Source organism: Erythrolamprus reginae, chromosome 4 (genome assembly GCF_031021105.1).
Source record: "Erythrolamprus reginae isolate rEryReg1 chromosome 4, rEryReg1.hap1, whole genome shotgun sequence".
NCBI lineage: Eukaryota > Metazoa > Chordata > Lepidosauria > Squamata > Dipsadidae > Erythrolamprus > Erythrolamprus reginae.
In genome coordinates, this window is record NC_091953.1 from 82,266,019 (window position 1) to 82,280,560 (window position 14,542).

The 14,542-nt window shown below is 46.9% G+C and overlaps 1 protein-coding gene across 6 annotated transcripts in view; it reads right to left on the reverse strand.

Annotated features, from left to right (window-relative positions):
- Nucleotides 1-14,542, reverse strand: part of REPS2 (RALBP1 associated Eps domain containing 2) — a 140,351-nt gene that overhangs the window by 14,905 nt on the left and 110,904 nt on the right. For all 6 annotated transcript variants that reach the window (XM_070750775.1, XM_070750772.1, XM_070750773.1 and 3 more), the window contains one exon: nucleotides 10,970-11,118. In XM_070750775.1, the coding sequence (XP_070606876.1) occupies nucleotides 10,970-11,118 (149 nt within the window). The remainder of the gene's footprint in view (nucleotides 1-10,969; nucleotides 11,119-14,542) is intronic.

The window sequence follows — 14,542 nt, forward strand, 5'->3', positions numbered from 1 at the left end:
TGCCAATGTGTCTTACTATCTAATAACCGATGTAACGGTTCCGCTATTGATGCTTTGTGTGGAATGAACACAGCGTAGAAATTTAGCAATCCTAAAAAAGCTTGTAATTCCACTTTAGACTGAGGAGTAGGGGCTTCCCTGATGGCTCTGGTTTTCTCAGGGGTAGGATGGATATCTTGTCCATTTATTTATTTATTTATTACTTAGATTTGTATGCCGCCCCTCTCCGAAGACTCGGGGCGGCTCACAACATGTAGAAACAAATCATAAGTAAACAGACAAATTTAAAAATATTTAAATATTTAAAAAACCCCATATGCTAACAGACGCACACACAGACATACCATGCATAATTAAACATGCCCAGGGGGAGATGTTTCAGTTCCCCCATGCCTGACGGCAGAGGTGGGTTTTAAGGAGTTTACGGAAGGCAGGAAGAGTAGGGGCAGTCCTAATCTCCGGGGGGAGTTGGTTCCAGAGGGCCGGTGCCGCCACAGAGAAGGCTCTTCCCCTGGGGCCCGCCAACCGACATTGTTTAGTTGACGGGACCCGGAGAAGGCCCACTCTGTGGGACCTAATCGGTCGCTGGGATTCGTGCGGCAGGAGGCGGTCTCGGAGATATTCTGGTCCAATGCCATGAAGGGCTTTAAAGGTCATAACCAACACTTTGAATTGTGACCGGAAACTGATCGGCAGCCAATGCAGACTGCGGAGTGATGACGAAACATGGGCATACCTAGGTAAGCCCATGACTGCTCTCGCAGCTGCATTTTGCACGATCTGAAGTTTCCGAACACTTTTCAAAGGTAGCCCCATGTAGAGAGCATTACAGTAGTCGAACCTCGAGGTGATGAGGGCATGAGTGACTGTGAGCAATGAGTCCCGGTCCAGATAGGGCCGCAACTGGTGCACCAGGCGAACCTGGGCAAACGCCCCCCTCGCCACAGCTGAGAGATGTTGTTCTAATGTGAGCTGTGGATTGAGGAGGACGCCCAAGTTGCGGACCCTCTCTGAGGGGGTCAATAATTCCCCCCCCAGGGTAATGGATGGACAGATGGGATTGTCCTTGGGAGGCAAAACCCACAGCCACTCCGTCTTATCCGGGTTGAGCTTGAGTCTGTTGACACCCATCCAGGCCCCAACAGCCTCCAGGCACCGGCACATCACTTCCACCGCTTCGTTGACTGGGCATGGGGTGGAGATGTAAAGCTGGGTATCATCAGCATATTGATGATACCTCACCCCATGTCCTTGGATGATCTCACCCAGCGGTTTCATGTAGATATTAAATAGCAGGGGGGAGAGGACCGACCCCTGAGGCACCCCACAAGGGAGAGACCTCGGAGCCGACCTCTGACCCCCCACTAACACCGACTGCGACCGGCCAGAGAGGTAGGAGGAGAACCACTGGAGAACAGTGCCTCCCACTCCCAACCCCTCCAGCCGGTGCAGAAGGATACCATGGTCGATGGTATCGAAAGCCGCTGAGAGGTCGAGGAGCACCAGGACAGAGGATAAACCCCTGTCCCGGGCCCGCCAGAGATCATCCATCAACGCGACCAAAGCGGTTTCCGTGCTGTAACCGGGCCTGAATCCAGACTGCTGGGGACCTAGATAATCGGCTTCTTCCAAGGACCGCTGGAGCTGGAGTGCCACCACCTTCTCAACAACCTTCCCCATAAAGGGAAGGTTGGAGACTGGACGATAGTTATTAAGCACAGCTGGGTCCAGGGAGGGCTTCTTGAGGAGGGGGCGCACAAGCACTTCTTTATAGACTGATGGAAAAACTCCCCTCCCCAAGGAAGCGTTGGTAATCTCCTGGGCCCAGCTCCGTGTCACCTCCCTGCTGGCCGAAACCAACCAGGAGGGACACGGATCCAGTAAACAGGTGGCGGAACTCACAGCTCCAATGGCCTTGTCCACTTCATCAGGTGTCACCAGATCAAACTCTTCCCAGACAGGTGGACAAGTACGTGCCCCAGTCACCTCGACTGACTCGTTGTCAGTCGACTCTGTTTTACAATTGGAGTCGAGGTCCATCCACTATAAACCCTAAGAATTCTACTTTAGTAACTCCCAACACGCACTTACTCAATTTTAACTTCAAACCCTTATCTTGAAATTTTGTTAAGACCGATTTAACTCTTGCTAATAATTCCGTCTCCGAGCAGGCGGATACTAGGACATCGTCGAAGTATGGCACGACCCCTTCCAATCCATAAAGAAGCCTCTCCATGAATCCCTGGAAAATTCCCGGGGCTATTGAAACCCCAAACTGTAACCTTCGGCACTGTAAGCTGTTGGTAGGCCTGTGATAGGTCTAACTTCGCATACAAACTACCCTTCCCCAGTGAGTGCAGAAGATGCTGTACTACTGGAAGGGGGTAAGAATGGTGGGCTAATGCCTTGTTTATGGTACATTTATAATCCCCACATATACGAATTCCTCCGTCCGCCTTTACTACAGTTACGACAGGAGTTTCCCATGCAGCTTGATCTGTTGGCTCTAAAACTTCCTGGGCTATTAACTTATCTAATTCCTCATCTACCTTTGGTCTGAGTGCCAAAGGTACTCGGCGGGGCTTTAAGCGTAGTGCAGGCACTTTCGGATCCAAGCTGAAAGAAATAGGTGAACCGTTATAACAGCCTAGTTTCCCATCAAACACATCTGGGAATTCTTGGGCCAAGGTCATGAACGACAAAGCCCCCCTTACCATATTTATTCCCATTACTTCTAGGCCCAATGCTTGGAACCAATCCAACCCCAATAGATTAGAAAAAGGCCCATCCACCACTATTAATGGTAATTGTCCCTTAAATTTTTTGAACTGAACGGCAAAGCGTCCTTCTCCTATAACTGGAATAGCGCGGCCTTGATAATCTCGCAGATTCAATCGGCATGGTAACAACCCGTTTTTTGACAATTTCGGAAAACACCGCTTAGCTGTAGACCACGACACCAGTGAGCAAGCCGAACCAGTGTCAACCTGCATGTTGCACGGCATGTGGCCCAGGCGAACAACCACTGTAATCTTTTCGGATGATGAGGAAGTTTCACTGACAACCGTAGACCTCTGCGATGGACGTGTGTATATTACGTTGCAATCTTGACGTCGATAATTCGAGTCCTTGTAGTTCCCTCGTCCTCCGCTAAAGCTATTGTGCTTCCGGCTTGAGGCTGTTGAAGGTTGCTGTCGGCGGAATTGACAGGCTCTGGCTATGTGGCCCCGTCCTCCGCATCTCCGACAAATAAAGTCTTTAAAGGGGCAATTTGATCTAAAGTGATCTCCTCCGCACCCTCTGCATGGAGATGGTGGTCGTCTAGCTCGCTCAACTGGCTGGACTTTGTTTCTTGCAACAGCTAATTTGCAGACCTCTTCTTCTTCTAACCCCAAAAATCTTTCAAAGTCTTGTGGAATTTGTTTTACATTAACATCAGGAAGTAATGTGGTGGCATTTACAGTGCTTTCCATCTCTGCTAATGACTGCATTGAGAGCTCGAAAGCCCTAGCCTCCGCTAAAGCTGTCTTGAACGTTAAGTCTCTGATTGACAATAAACGGCGTTTTAAACGGCTGTCTCTTACACTAAAAACAAGTCGGTCTAGTAAATAATCTTCTAGGTTGTCAAACTCGCAGTATAATGCTGCGCATCGGAGAGCCGCTACAAAATCATTTATTGATTCTCCTTCTATTTGATTACGATGGTAGAATTTATATCTCCTGGCACAACGGGAAGGTGCTGGGGCATAATGTTCCTGGAGGGTATTTAAGAACTGCTGCCATGGAATGTCATGTATTGGGGTGGGGGCAAATAGGGCTCTTGCTGTTTCGAACATTTCGGCTCCACAGAACCCTAGAAAATATGCACGTTTCCTGTCATCTGAGATTTCTGTGAACCCATTAGCAATAAGGAAACAGTCAAATCTGGCCACGTATGAATCCCATGTTTCACTCTTAGGGTTGAAAGGCGGAAAATTAAGTTGTGTAGACATCATTCCTTTTATTTAACTTAATTTCTTAGATTGTGTACTTGCGTGGAAATCCTCGTCGCCAATGAAGTGGCTTTGTACAGATTCGGACACGTAATTGCGGCTTTGCTTGAACTGCTTTATTCCAACATAAACATAACGTTAATACGACAGTCAGTATTCAACTGTCAAACCTCCTCGGGGTTTCCCTATTTAACTACCAGCTGGCTGAGGAATGAACCAATGATTGTCCCTTATTTTCCCCAGTCGCTAGGTTACCGCCCCTCTCCCGGTGCCCTTTCCTGTTCTCATAACACTTCCTGTATGGAGCCTTTCTAGGCATCTCCTGTCGTTGGTACTCCCGGACATAACATGAGGGAGGGGCAGGAATTGCCTGTCCGGTGACCAGTCCCCTTCAGCAGTGATACCAATAGGCCCAAGGTGGATGGGGGTGTCATGGGATCTGAGCGCTTTCTCTGGGTTAGAGGTAACCCTGCTGGAGAAGTTTGTAAGGCTGCTTCCAGCTTTTTCTCAAGCGCTTTAATGCGCTTTTCAGCCTCTTTAATGGAGGAGGAGGAGGTAGAAGAGTGGGAGGTCTTGGCCTTCTCCTTGCTTTTCCCTTTCACCTTGTCTTTTGCAGGCACAGGGGAGCCCGGGGTATTCTTCCCCTGACGTTCCTCCATGCTACTCACGACAGCTGAGTCACTTAAGCCAAGGGTTGTTGGGTCCTGACCTCCGGTAGCTTAGAGCCTCGCTTGCCTCGTCAGAGTCACCCAAAAAATGGCGTCTTTGTCCTCCCCGGACTTGCGCCTGTGCACTAGAGCTAACCAGCCCGCTCGAGCTCCTTTGCCGCCCGGAAAAAAGTCTTTGCGCCTAATGATGCGTCGCCGCCTCGGCCGCACCGAACATGGCGGCGCCAGAGCCTCCGTGGCTCTCAGGGCAGTCGCCTGGGTCCCTCCAATTCCTGGAGACTTTGCTGCCTTGTCTTGGCCCCTTGCAGGCTAACCCGACAGAGACTGCGGTGGTTGTGGCGGTTGTGGCGGCTGCGGTGTCGGCGGTGTCGGCGGCGGCTTCTGTTGCGGCCGCCGCGCTAATCTCCCGATCAGCTGTAAGGTGCTCTGCTTTCGGCTCCCTGTGAGACGCCTTCGAGCCTCCCAGTGGGGGGGGCGGACCCCCCCACCTTCGACTCGCAGCCCTGGTATGGCCTCGGAGGCCAGGGACCCCAGGCTGGGTGCTCCTCTAGGGGGTGTTCCCACGGAGGGAAGGCAAGACCCCTGAGGAGGATCGTTGGGGGTGGTGCCCGCGGAGGGCAGAGACCCCGTTCCATCTGTTCCACTTCTTCCTTTCCGATCTGAAAGACACAAGAAAAAAAAGGATTAAACAGGTTATACACAGTGTTCCCTCTAATTTTTTTTCGGTGTGGGCGGAAAAGTATAGTGTCTGAGCAGCAGTCACTTCAGGAATGGGCGGCATATATATAATGTTTTTAGCTGAAATATATATATATATATATATATATATATATATATATATATATATATATATATATATATATATATATATATTCTTATGTCGGATCACCCTGGTATATTTTTAAGGAACGTCACAGCTCCTTTTTTTGCCTCTAGGCCCAACCCAGGGCCACTGCAAGGCAGTAATATATTTATAGCCGACAAACTATATTTTGTATGTGTTAAATGTTTTTAGCTGGGATTTTAAAATTAAGGGAGACTAGGATAGATCCATTTCGGCCTTATTAGGCCTCATCAGCTAGCCACACCCTTTCTTTACTGGGATTCGATCTGGGAAGCTTTACAATGCAGAAGCTTCCCAGATCGAATCCCAGTAAAGAAAGGGTGTGGCTAGCTGATGAGGCCTAATAAGGCCGAAATGGATCTATCCTAGTCTCCCTTAATTTTAAAATCCCAGCTAAAAACATTTAACATATATATATATATTCCAGCTGAAAACATTTTAACATATATATATATATATATATATATTTGTTTTCGTAAATTTTCACGGGTATATGTATGTAGATTGTTCTGAGTTCGGGTTTTGCCCTGTGTAATGTTTTGCATGTCTATGCGACGTTTCGGCGAAATCACATTCACCATCATCAGGCTGGAGTTCCAATCTTTGTGTTTTTGCAAATGAATATTAGCAACTGACATTTCTTCTTAGCATGTAGTGTGGGGGTGGAGATTTGCTTTGAATGTAGCAAATAGATTGGGTGACTATGCTTCCGTGATCTGATTGGTTGGTGTAATCATGGTTATAGAAGGAATGGCATGAAGATTATGAAGTGTTTTGTTTAAGTCTGATTTCCAAATATAAAATTCTAAAATCATAATAATTAAAGGATTGACATATTGATTATAATGAAGTGTTTATTTTGTTTAAGGCTGGTTTCCAAATCTCTGGCAGGCGCGAGGTATCATCCCTTTTATTTAAACAAAAGGATCTCTTTTCAATTTCGATAGCTTCTAGAGAGATTCTTTTATATAAATTCTCTGTTTTGTGGAGTAATTTAGTTTTTTCAAAGTCAATTTCGTGCCCTGTTCTTTTAATGTGCTGGACAAGGGAGGAGGTCTTCTCCTGTTTCTTGACTGCATTCATATGTTCTGCCATGCGCTGGCTCACTCTTCGGTTAGTTTGTCCAATGTATGTGGCTGCACATGTTTTGCAAGGGATTTCATAGATTCCTTGGTATTCTAATTGGATTTTATCTTTGGGGCTCCTTAGGATATTAGATATTTTTTGGTTAGTGCAAAATGAGGTTTTGATGTTATGTTTTTGTAGAATTTTACTAATTTTATCCGTGGTGCCTTTGATGTAAGGAAGGATGGTGGTGCCATTGTCCTGTTCTTGATCTTGTTTTTTGGGGGGTGTCTCTTTATTGATTAGGTTTGTTATTGTTTTCTCTTTGAATCCATTAGAAATTAGTACATCTTTGAGTTTGTTCAATTCAGTTTTTAAGTGCTCATGGTCAGCTAAGCGTTTGGTTCTGGTGATGAGAGTTTTGGCCACTGAGGTGATTTGTGCGGGGTGGTGGTGTGAGTGTGCATTTAGATAACGGTTGGTATGGGTTTTCTTTTGGTAGATAGTATGTCCTAGGCTGCCATTGGGTTTTTTATAGACCAGTACATCTAGAAAGGGAAGTTGATCATTGATTTCTGTTTCCATAGTAAACTGTATTTTGGGGTGTAGGCTGTTGAGATGAGTGAGGAAATTGTCTAGTTTTTCTTTACCATGTGGCCAAATTACAAAGGTATCATCAACATATCTCAGCCAAAGTTTGGGTTTGTATTTGGCTTGCTCTAAAGCATTATTTTCGAAATATTCCATATAGAGGTTGGCTATGACAGGTGATAGAGGTGATCCCATGGGGGCTCCCTCTATTTGTTTATATCCCCATGGGATCACCTCTATCACCTGTCATAGCCAACCTCTATATGGAATATTTCGAAAATAATGCTTTAGAGCAAGCCAAATACAAACCCAAACTTTGGCTGAGATATGTTGATGATACCTTTGTAATTTGGCCACATGGTAAAGAAAAACTAGACAATTTCCTCACTCATCTCAACAGCCTACACCCCAAAATACAGTTTACTATGGAAACAGAAATCAATGATCAACTTCCCTTTCTAGATGTACTGGTCTATAAAAAACCCAATGGCAGCCTAGGACATACTATCTACCAAAAGAAAACCCATACCAACCGTTATCTAAATGCACACTCACACCACCACCCCGCACAAATCACCTCAGTGGCCAAAACTCTCATCACCAGAACCAAACGCTTAGCTGACCATGAGCACTTAAAAACTGAATTGAACAAACTCAAAGATGTACTAATTTCTAATGGATTCAAAGAGAAAACAATAACAAACCTAATCAATAAAGAGACACCCCCCAAAAAACAAGATCAAGAACAGGACAATGGCACCACCATCCTTCCTTACATCAAAGGCACCACGGATAAAATTAGTAAAATTCTACAAAAACATAACATCAAAACCTCATTTTGCACTAACCAAAAAATATCTAATATCCTAAGGAGCCCCAAAGATAAAATCCAATTAGAATACCAAGGAATCTATGAAATCCCTTGCAAAACATGTGCAGCCACATACATTGGACAAACTAACCGAAGAGTGAGCCAGCGCATGGCAGAACATATGAATGCAGTCAAGAAACAGGAGAAGACCTCCTCCCTTGTCCAGCACATTAAAAGAACAGGGCACGAAATTGACTTTGAAAAAACTAAATTACTCCACAAAACAGAGAATTTATATAAAAGAATCTCTCTAGAAGCTATCGAAATTGAAAAGAGATCCTTTTGTTTAAATAAAAGGGATGATACCTCGCGCCTGCCAGAGATTTGGAAACCAGCCTTAAACAAAATAAACACTTCATTATAATCAATATGTCAATCCTTTAATTATTATGATTTTAGAATTTTATATTTGGAAATCAGACTTAAACAAAACACTTCATAATCTTCATGCCATTCCTTCTATAACCATGATTACACCAACCAATCAGATCACGGAAGCATAGTCACCCAATCTATTTGCTACATTCAAAGCAAATCTCCACCCCCACACTACATGCTAAGAAGAAATGTCAGTTGCTAATATTCATTTGCAAAAACACAAAGATTGGAACTCCAGCCTGATGATGGTGAATGTGATTTCGCCGAAACGTCGCATAGACATGCAAAACATTACACAGGGCAAAACCCGAACTCAGAACAATCTACATATATATATATATATATATATATATATATATATATATATATATATATATATATATATATTTCCCATCTACTGTATTTTATTGAAATTAATAATAAAACAAAAACAAAATCTATTACTATTAAAACTAAAACAACCAGCAAAAACAAAAACAAAACTATTAATAAATCTATGCTTTAAAATCCACTTAAATAGTTGAGCTAGTTTCAAACTAGATTTTGATTTTCTTTCTCTCTTTCTTGCTCCCATTCTTTTCTATCTGTTTCTGTCTCTTTTCCTCTCTTCCTCCCTCCCTCTCTTTCCCCCTTCTCTTCTTTCTCTCTCCCTCCCCCCTCCATCCCTCTCACTCTTTCCCTCTTTCTCATCCTCCTTTCCTATTTCTCCATCCCTCCCTTTCCTTCTTTCTCTCTTCCTTCCTCTCTTTTTTATCTCTGACTTACTCTCTTCTTATTTTTCCTGCCCTGCAATACCACTCACTCGCACAAATATGTTTTTTGGGGCCAGAAGCACGGGGGCTTCCTGGGAAACTTTCCTTTTTCCCTGGGACCCGGAGAAGGCGTCCATCGGATTTGGGGTGAAAAGGCTCGGAGGCAAGAGCCCCGCCATCACCCCGAGCAATTCGCGTAACGAAGTAGACTGCTGAGGCACCGGGCAGTACCCATGGGAAGGTTGGGGGAATTGCGACAGGGTGGCGGCTGGGCTTGGGCGGTGGGGGAACCGCGGTAGGCTGGTGGCTGGTTCTGGGTGGCGGCGGGCGGGCCGCGGCAAGCCGGAGAAGCCGCAGCGGCGCGGGAAGCCGCGGTAGGCTGGCAGCCGGGTCTCGGCAGCGGCGGGCGGGCCACGGCAAGCCAGGAAAGCCGCGGCGGCGCGGGAAGCCGCGGTAGGCTGCCGGCCGGGTCTGGGCGGCCGCGGGCGGGCCGCGGCAAGCCAGGGAAACCACGGTAAGCTGGCAGCCGGGTCTCGGCAGCGGCCGGCGGGCCGCGGCAAGCCAGGGAAGCCACGGGAAGCTGGGGAAGCCGCGGCGGTGCGGGAAGCCGCGGTAGGCTGGCGGCCGGGTCTGGGCGGCGGCGGGCGGGCCACGGCAAGCCAGGAAAGCCGTGGCGGCGCGGGAAGCCGCGGTAGGCTGCCGGCCGGGTCTGGGCGGCCGCGGGCGGGCCGCGGCAAGCCAGGGAAACCGCGGTAAGCTGGCAGCCGGGCCGCGGCAAGCCAGGGAAGCCACGGGAAGCCGGGGAAGCCGCGGCGGTGCGGGAAGCCGCGGCGGTGCGGGAAGCCGCGGTAGGCTGCCGGCCGGGTCTGGGCGGCAGCGGGCGGGCCGTGGCAAGCTGGGGAAGCCGCAGTAGGCCGGCGGCCTGGCCCAGGACCCCCGGTCATCACCCCCCCACCCTCGTTCCCACCCCCACCCCATGGATGCTTAGAAGGCTTGGTAGCAGACCACGCCGCCAGACCCAGGGACCCCCAACGGTTTTCTTACCTTACCGGGCCAGCAGCTAAACAACTATTTGGCTGCGGGGGGGGGTACGCAGAGAACGTCTGGGATTTAAGGGGCGGGGAAGAAAGCGGGCCTATAATTGGCCCCTTTCTTTCCCGCCTTTACTTGAAGGAACTGTTGCTGCAAACTGTTGTTTACAGAGCAGCGGCAGTTCCTTTAATTTCAAATTCCGGCGCAGCGATCGGTCCTGTGCGCTGGAATTTGAAATTCCCGGGCTGGGGGTTAAAAACCTCTGCGCTATAGCGCGCTGCGCAGCTTAGAGGGAACTATGGTTATACATACATTTTTACTTCTAAGAACAAACTCAGTAGTCTCTACTCTTGGACTGAGTTTTTAAAACTGGCTCGTGGGGAGAGCAGAGGGGGCGGTGCTCAATTGATATGTAAATTTTAACTCAGTCTCTACCAATAGGATTGGTAAAATACCCATGTTGGACTCTCCTTCCAGATGCAGTGGAGAATAACTGATCTCTAGAGAGCACTCTACATAGTCCAGAGGTAATATTTTAGTAGTAGAGACATTTTTGACATTGGATTTGCATTCCCCATACTAATAAGAAGAAATGAATTGCACAAACTGTATCTCTATCTGTTCTTTTGTGTATTGTCTCTAAGAAGAGAAATTTTCAAAGTAGTTGACTTGCATTTTATTCCATATTACCTCTGAAAGAAATCTAAGCCCCTCTAGGTTGTCACAATACCCATATCTCTCCCAGTTTCTCTTATAGCATAAGTAAGACCTCTTACTTTGGAAATGCATGATGAGGTTTGATGGTAGGTAAGGAAGAAGCGGTTGCACTTTTCATTGGAGAGACTTCCTGGTTCTCCAGCATGTGGCTTTCAGGTCGGAATTTCCTGTGAACTGGCTTTGATGGCAGCTGAGTAAGTACAAGGTCCTATGAAAAAAAAATTTAAAAGCTTTTTTTATTAGACATTTCAAAGAAAATACAGAAACTTGTGAAGACAAGGAACAAAAAAGAGATAAAACAACAAAATAAACAAGGGATCTACAAACATCATAAAAGCTAAAATTTTCCAGTACTGGGACTCTGCCAAACTGTGTACAAGCGAGTCGGGCAAAACCCCAAGCACCCTCTGAAAGCCCTCTGGGTCCATTAGGTGTCTGGAGCGGAACCACCTAATCGGTTCTGGCTCCCTGCAGGGGAGAATTGGAGCCTTAAAATCAAGCTGTAGCAGACAATGGTCTGACCATGACAAAGGCAGAATATCTAAACCCCTTAATCTCAGATCATTACTCAGCTGCTCTGAGAGGAATACCATGTTGGGAGTGTGCCCCCCCTCGTGAGTCAGACCCTGAACTACTTGGGTCAGGTCCATGGCTGCCATGAACTCCTGCACTAACCCAGAGGGTTCACCAAGCAACGCTAGATTAAAGTCCCCCAAGACAATAAGTCTGGGGAATTCCACCTCCAGCCCGGCTACCTCCTCGAGCAGGGCAGGCAAGACTGTTGACACACAGCTGGGAGGCAGGTACATGAGCAACAAGCCCACCTGAACCCCTAGATCCAGCTTCACAAAGAGGGACTCACATCCTGCAATCTCAGAAGCAGCGAGTCTGCATAGGCTGAAGGTCTTTTTGGCTATAATCACCACTCCTCCCCCACTTCCCCGGGGTCGTGGCTGGTGCCATACCTGAAACCCAGCTGGGCACATTTCAGAGAGAGGAACTTCTCTCTTTGGACCCAGCCAGGTCTCAGTCACACATACCAGGCCGGCTTCCTCCTCCAGAAGTAAATCCTGGATGAGGAGAGCTTTATTTACAACCGACCTGGCATTGAGTAGCAACAGCCTAAGCCCAGGGTCCGGATTTCGCTCGTCACCAGTACTCTGGGTAAGCTCATGTATACTGTATCATTACTTGATTTTGAATAATGGAATATACCATATCTTTTTATAAGTCTGAAAATGACTATTTAACTCCAAATCAAAATTCTCCAAACTTTCTTGGTTAGTGACTCAGTAATTTTTTCATAGTGCTTCACAGTTTCCAAATTGTGTACTTTATTAGCAGTTAATACATCATATGCTTTAGTGATGTGTTCAGGCCCAAACCTTTGTTAACTTCAGCAATAAACATTGACCCTGGCACGATACAGGGAAATTTCTGCCACTCTTTCTTTTTGGACTGAAACAATATTTCAACTATTAAATGAAAAATTGGACTAAAAGTGAACACTTAAAAGAATGTTACTTGAAATGTGAAGCAGAAGATAGTACGATGAAACCACATACAGATGGGAGGTTGAACATCTAGCCTTGTGATGTGACAGGAATAATCTGGAACTGAACATACTCAAAACCGTAGAAATGATGGTAGACTTTATGAGAAACCCTCCCATCCTGCCATCTCTAACAATACTAGATGACACAATATCAACAGTAAAGACCTTCAAATTTCTAGGTTCTATCATATCTCAAGACCTAAAATGGACACCTAACATCAAAAATGTCATCAAAAAAGCGCAACAAAGAATGTTCTTTTTGCACCAACTCGGAAAAGCTCAAACTGTTCAAGGAGTTTCTACAGAGGAATTATTGAGTCTGTCATCTGAACCTCTATAACTGACTAGTTTGGTTCTGCAACCCAACAAGACCGACACAGACTTCAGAGGATAATAGAACTACTGGGAAAAACAATTTGTCAACCTTCGCTCTGCTGCTGCAATCTTTCGCTTGGTTGTCATAGAGTTACGGGGTGGGTTAGAGAAAAAGGGGGGTTGGGAAGAGCACAGGAGGAGTTAAGTTTTGTTTTCCTAGGTAGCAGGAGGAGACTGTTAGAAGGAAAATTCCTGAAGAGTGACGTGAGGGCTAACATGTCCCACCTGTTGAATATGGACAATGAGGATTGGGCCAAGAGGGGGTAGAAGAACCGTTGTACATACCTGAACGGTCTTCTCGATGCACTGGAAGGAGAGTCCAACATGGGTAATTCACCAATCTTATTGGTAGAGACTGAGTTAATTTAAATATTTAAATATGAGGTAGTCACCGCCCCTTAGCAGCCCCCAATACCTCAGTTTTAAAAACGAAGCCAGTTTAAGGAAAACCTGTTTATTGAACAATGACCATATAACCTCATAACTGTTTAACTTGGCTCCCAAACTCCGGCGACCTGGCGAAACAACCATGCCGGGTGGGTTTGGACTCTCCTTCCAGTGCATCGAGAAGACCGTTCAGGTATGTACAACGGTTCTTCTCCACTGCATCTGGAAGGAGAGTCCAACATGGGATATACCAAAGATTACTGCCCATGGGAGGGAAAAGGCTGAGCTACGGTCGCAGGAGTTGAACACACTTGCTGCAAAACCCGTCTCCCAAACGAAGCTTCCGCCGAAGCTACTGAGTCCAGTTTGTAATGGCGTATAAAGGTGGTAGGAGACGCCCACGTAGCCACTCTGCAAATGTCCTCTATGGACGCCTGAGTTCTCCAAGCCACCGAAGTGGCTGCACTTCTAGTGGAATGCGCTGTTACCCCGGTTGGTGGTACTTGAGACCGGGCTTTGTAAGCTTCCTCAATACAGTCTTTCAGCCAGTGACTGATGGATTTAGCTGACACCGCCAGACCCATTGATCGCTGACCAAAGGACACAAACAGCCGCTCAGATTTCCTGAAATGTCCAGTCCGTCTGATGTAGATTTTCAAGGCCCTCCGAACATCTACCTTGTGCCATCTCAGCTCGAGAGGGTGCTGTCCATGTGTGCAAAAGTCTGACAACACTAACTCTTGAGCCCTATGAAACCCAGAGTTAACCTTGGGGATAAATGTAGGGTCTAACCTCAAAACTCCCCAATCAGGGTGGAATATACATAAATCTGCATGCGTAGACAGGGCCGACAGCTCCGACACTCTGCGTGCCGACGTAATTGCCACTAAAAAGGCAGTCTTTAAGGAGAGCAACCGTACTGGAATCGTCCTCATCGGCTCGAAAGGAGGGGCTGTCAACGCCTTGAGTACCAGGGAAAGGTCCCACGTCGGGAACCTGTGCACTGGAGGCGCATGGGTGTTAATCGCGCCCTTAATAAAATCCCTAATCCAAGGATCTTGTGCCAGGGAGCGAGCGTGGGGTACCCGGATGATGGTTGCCAGAGCAGCTAAATGCCTTTTCAAGGTATTCGGGGCTAACCCTTTCTCTACCCCTGACTGTAGGAATCGTAAGATTGACACAACCGAAGCCTCCCCTGGATTAAGGTGGTGATCCGAACAAAACTTACAGAAGGCCGCCCAAGTGGCCTGGTAGAGTCTTACCGTTGATGGGCGACGTGCTGCCTGTATGGTGGATATAACCTCGTCTGGCAAGG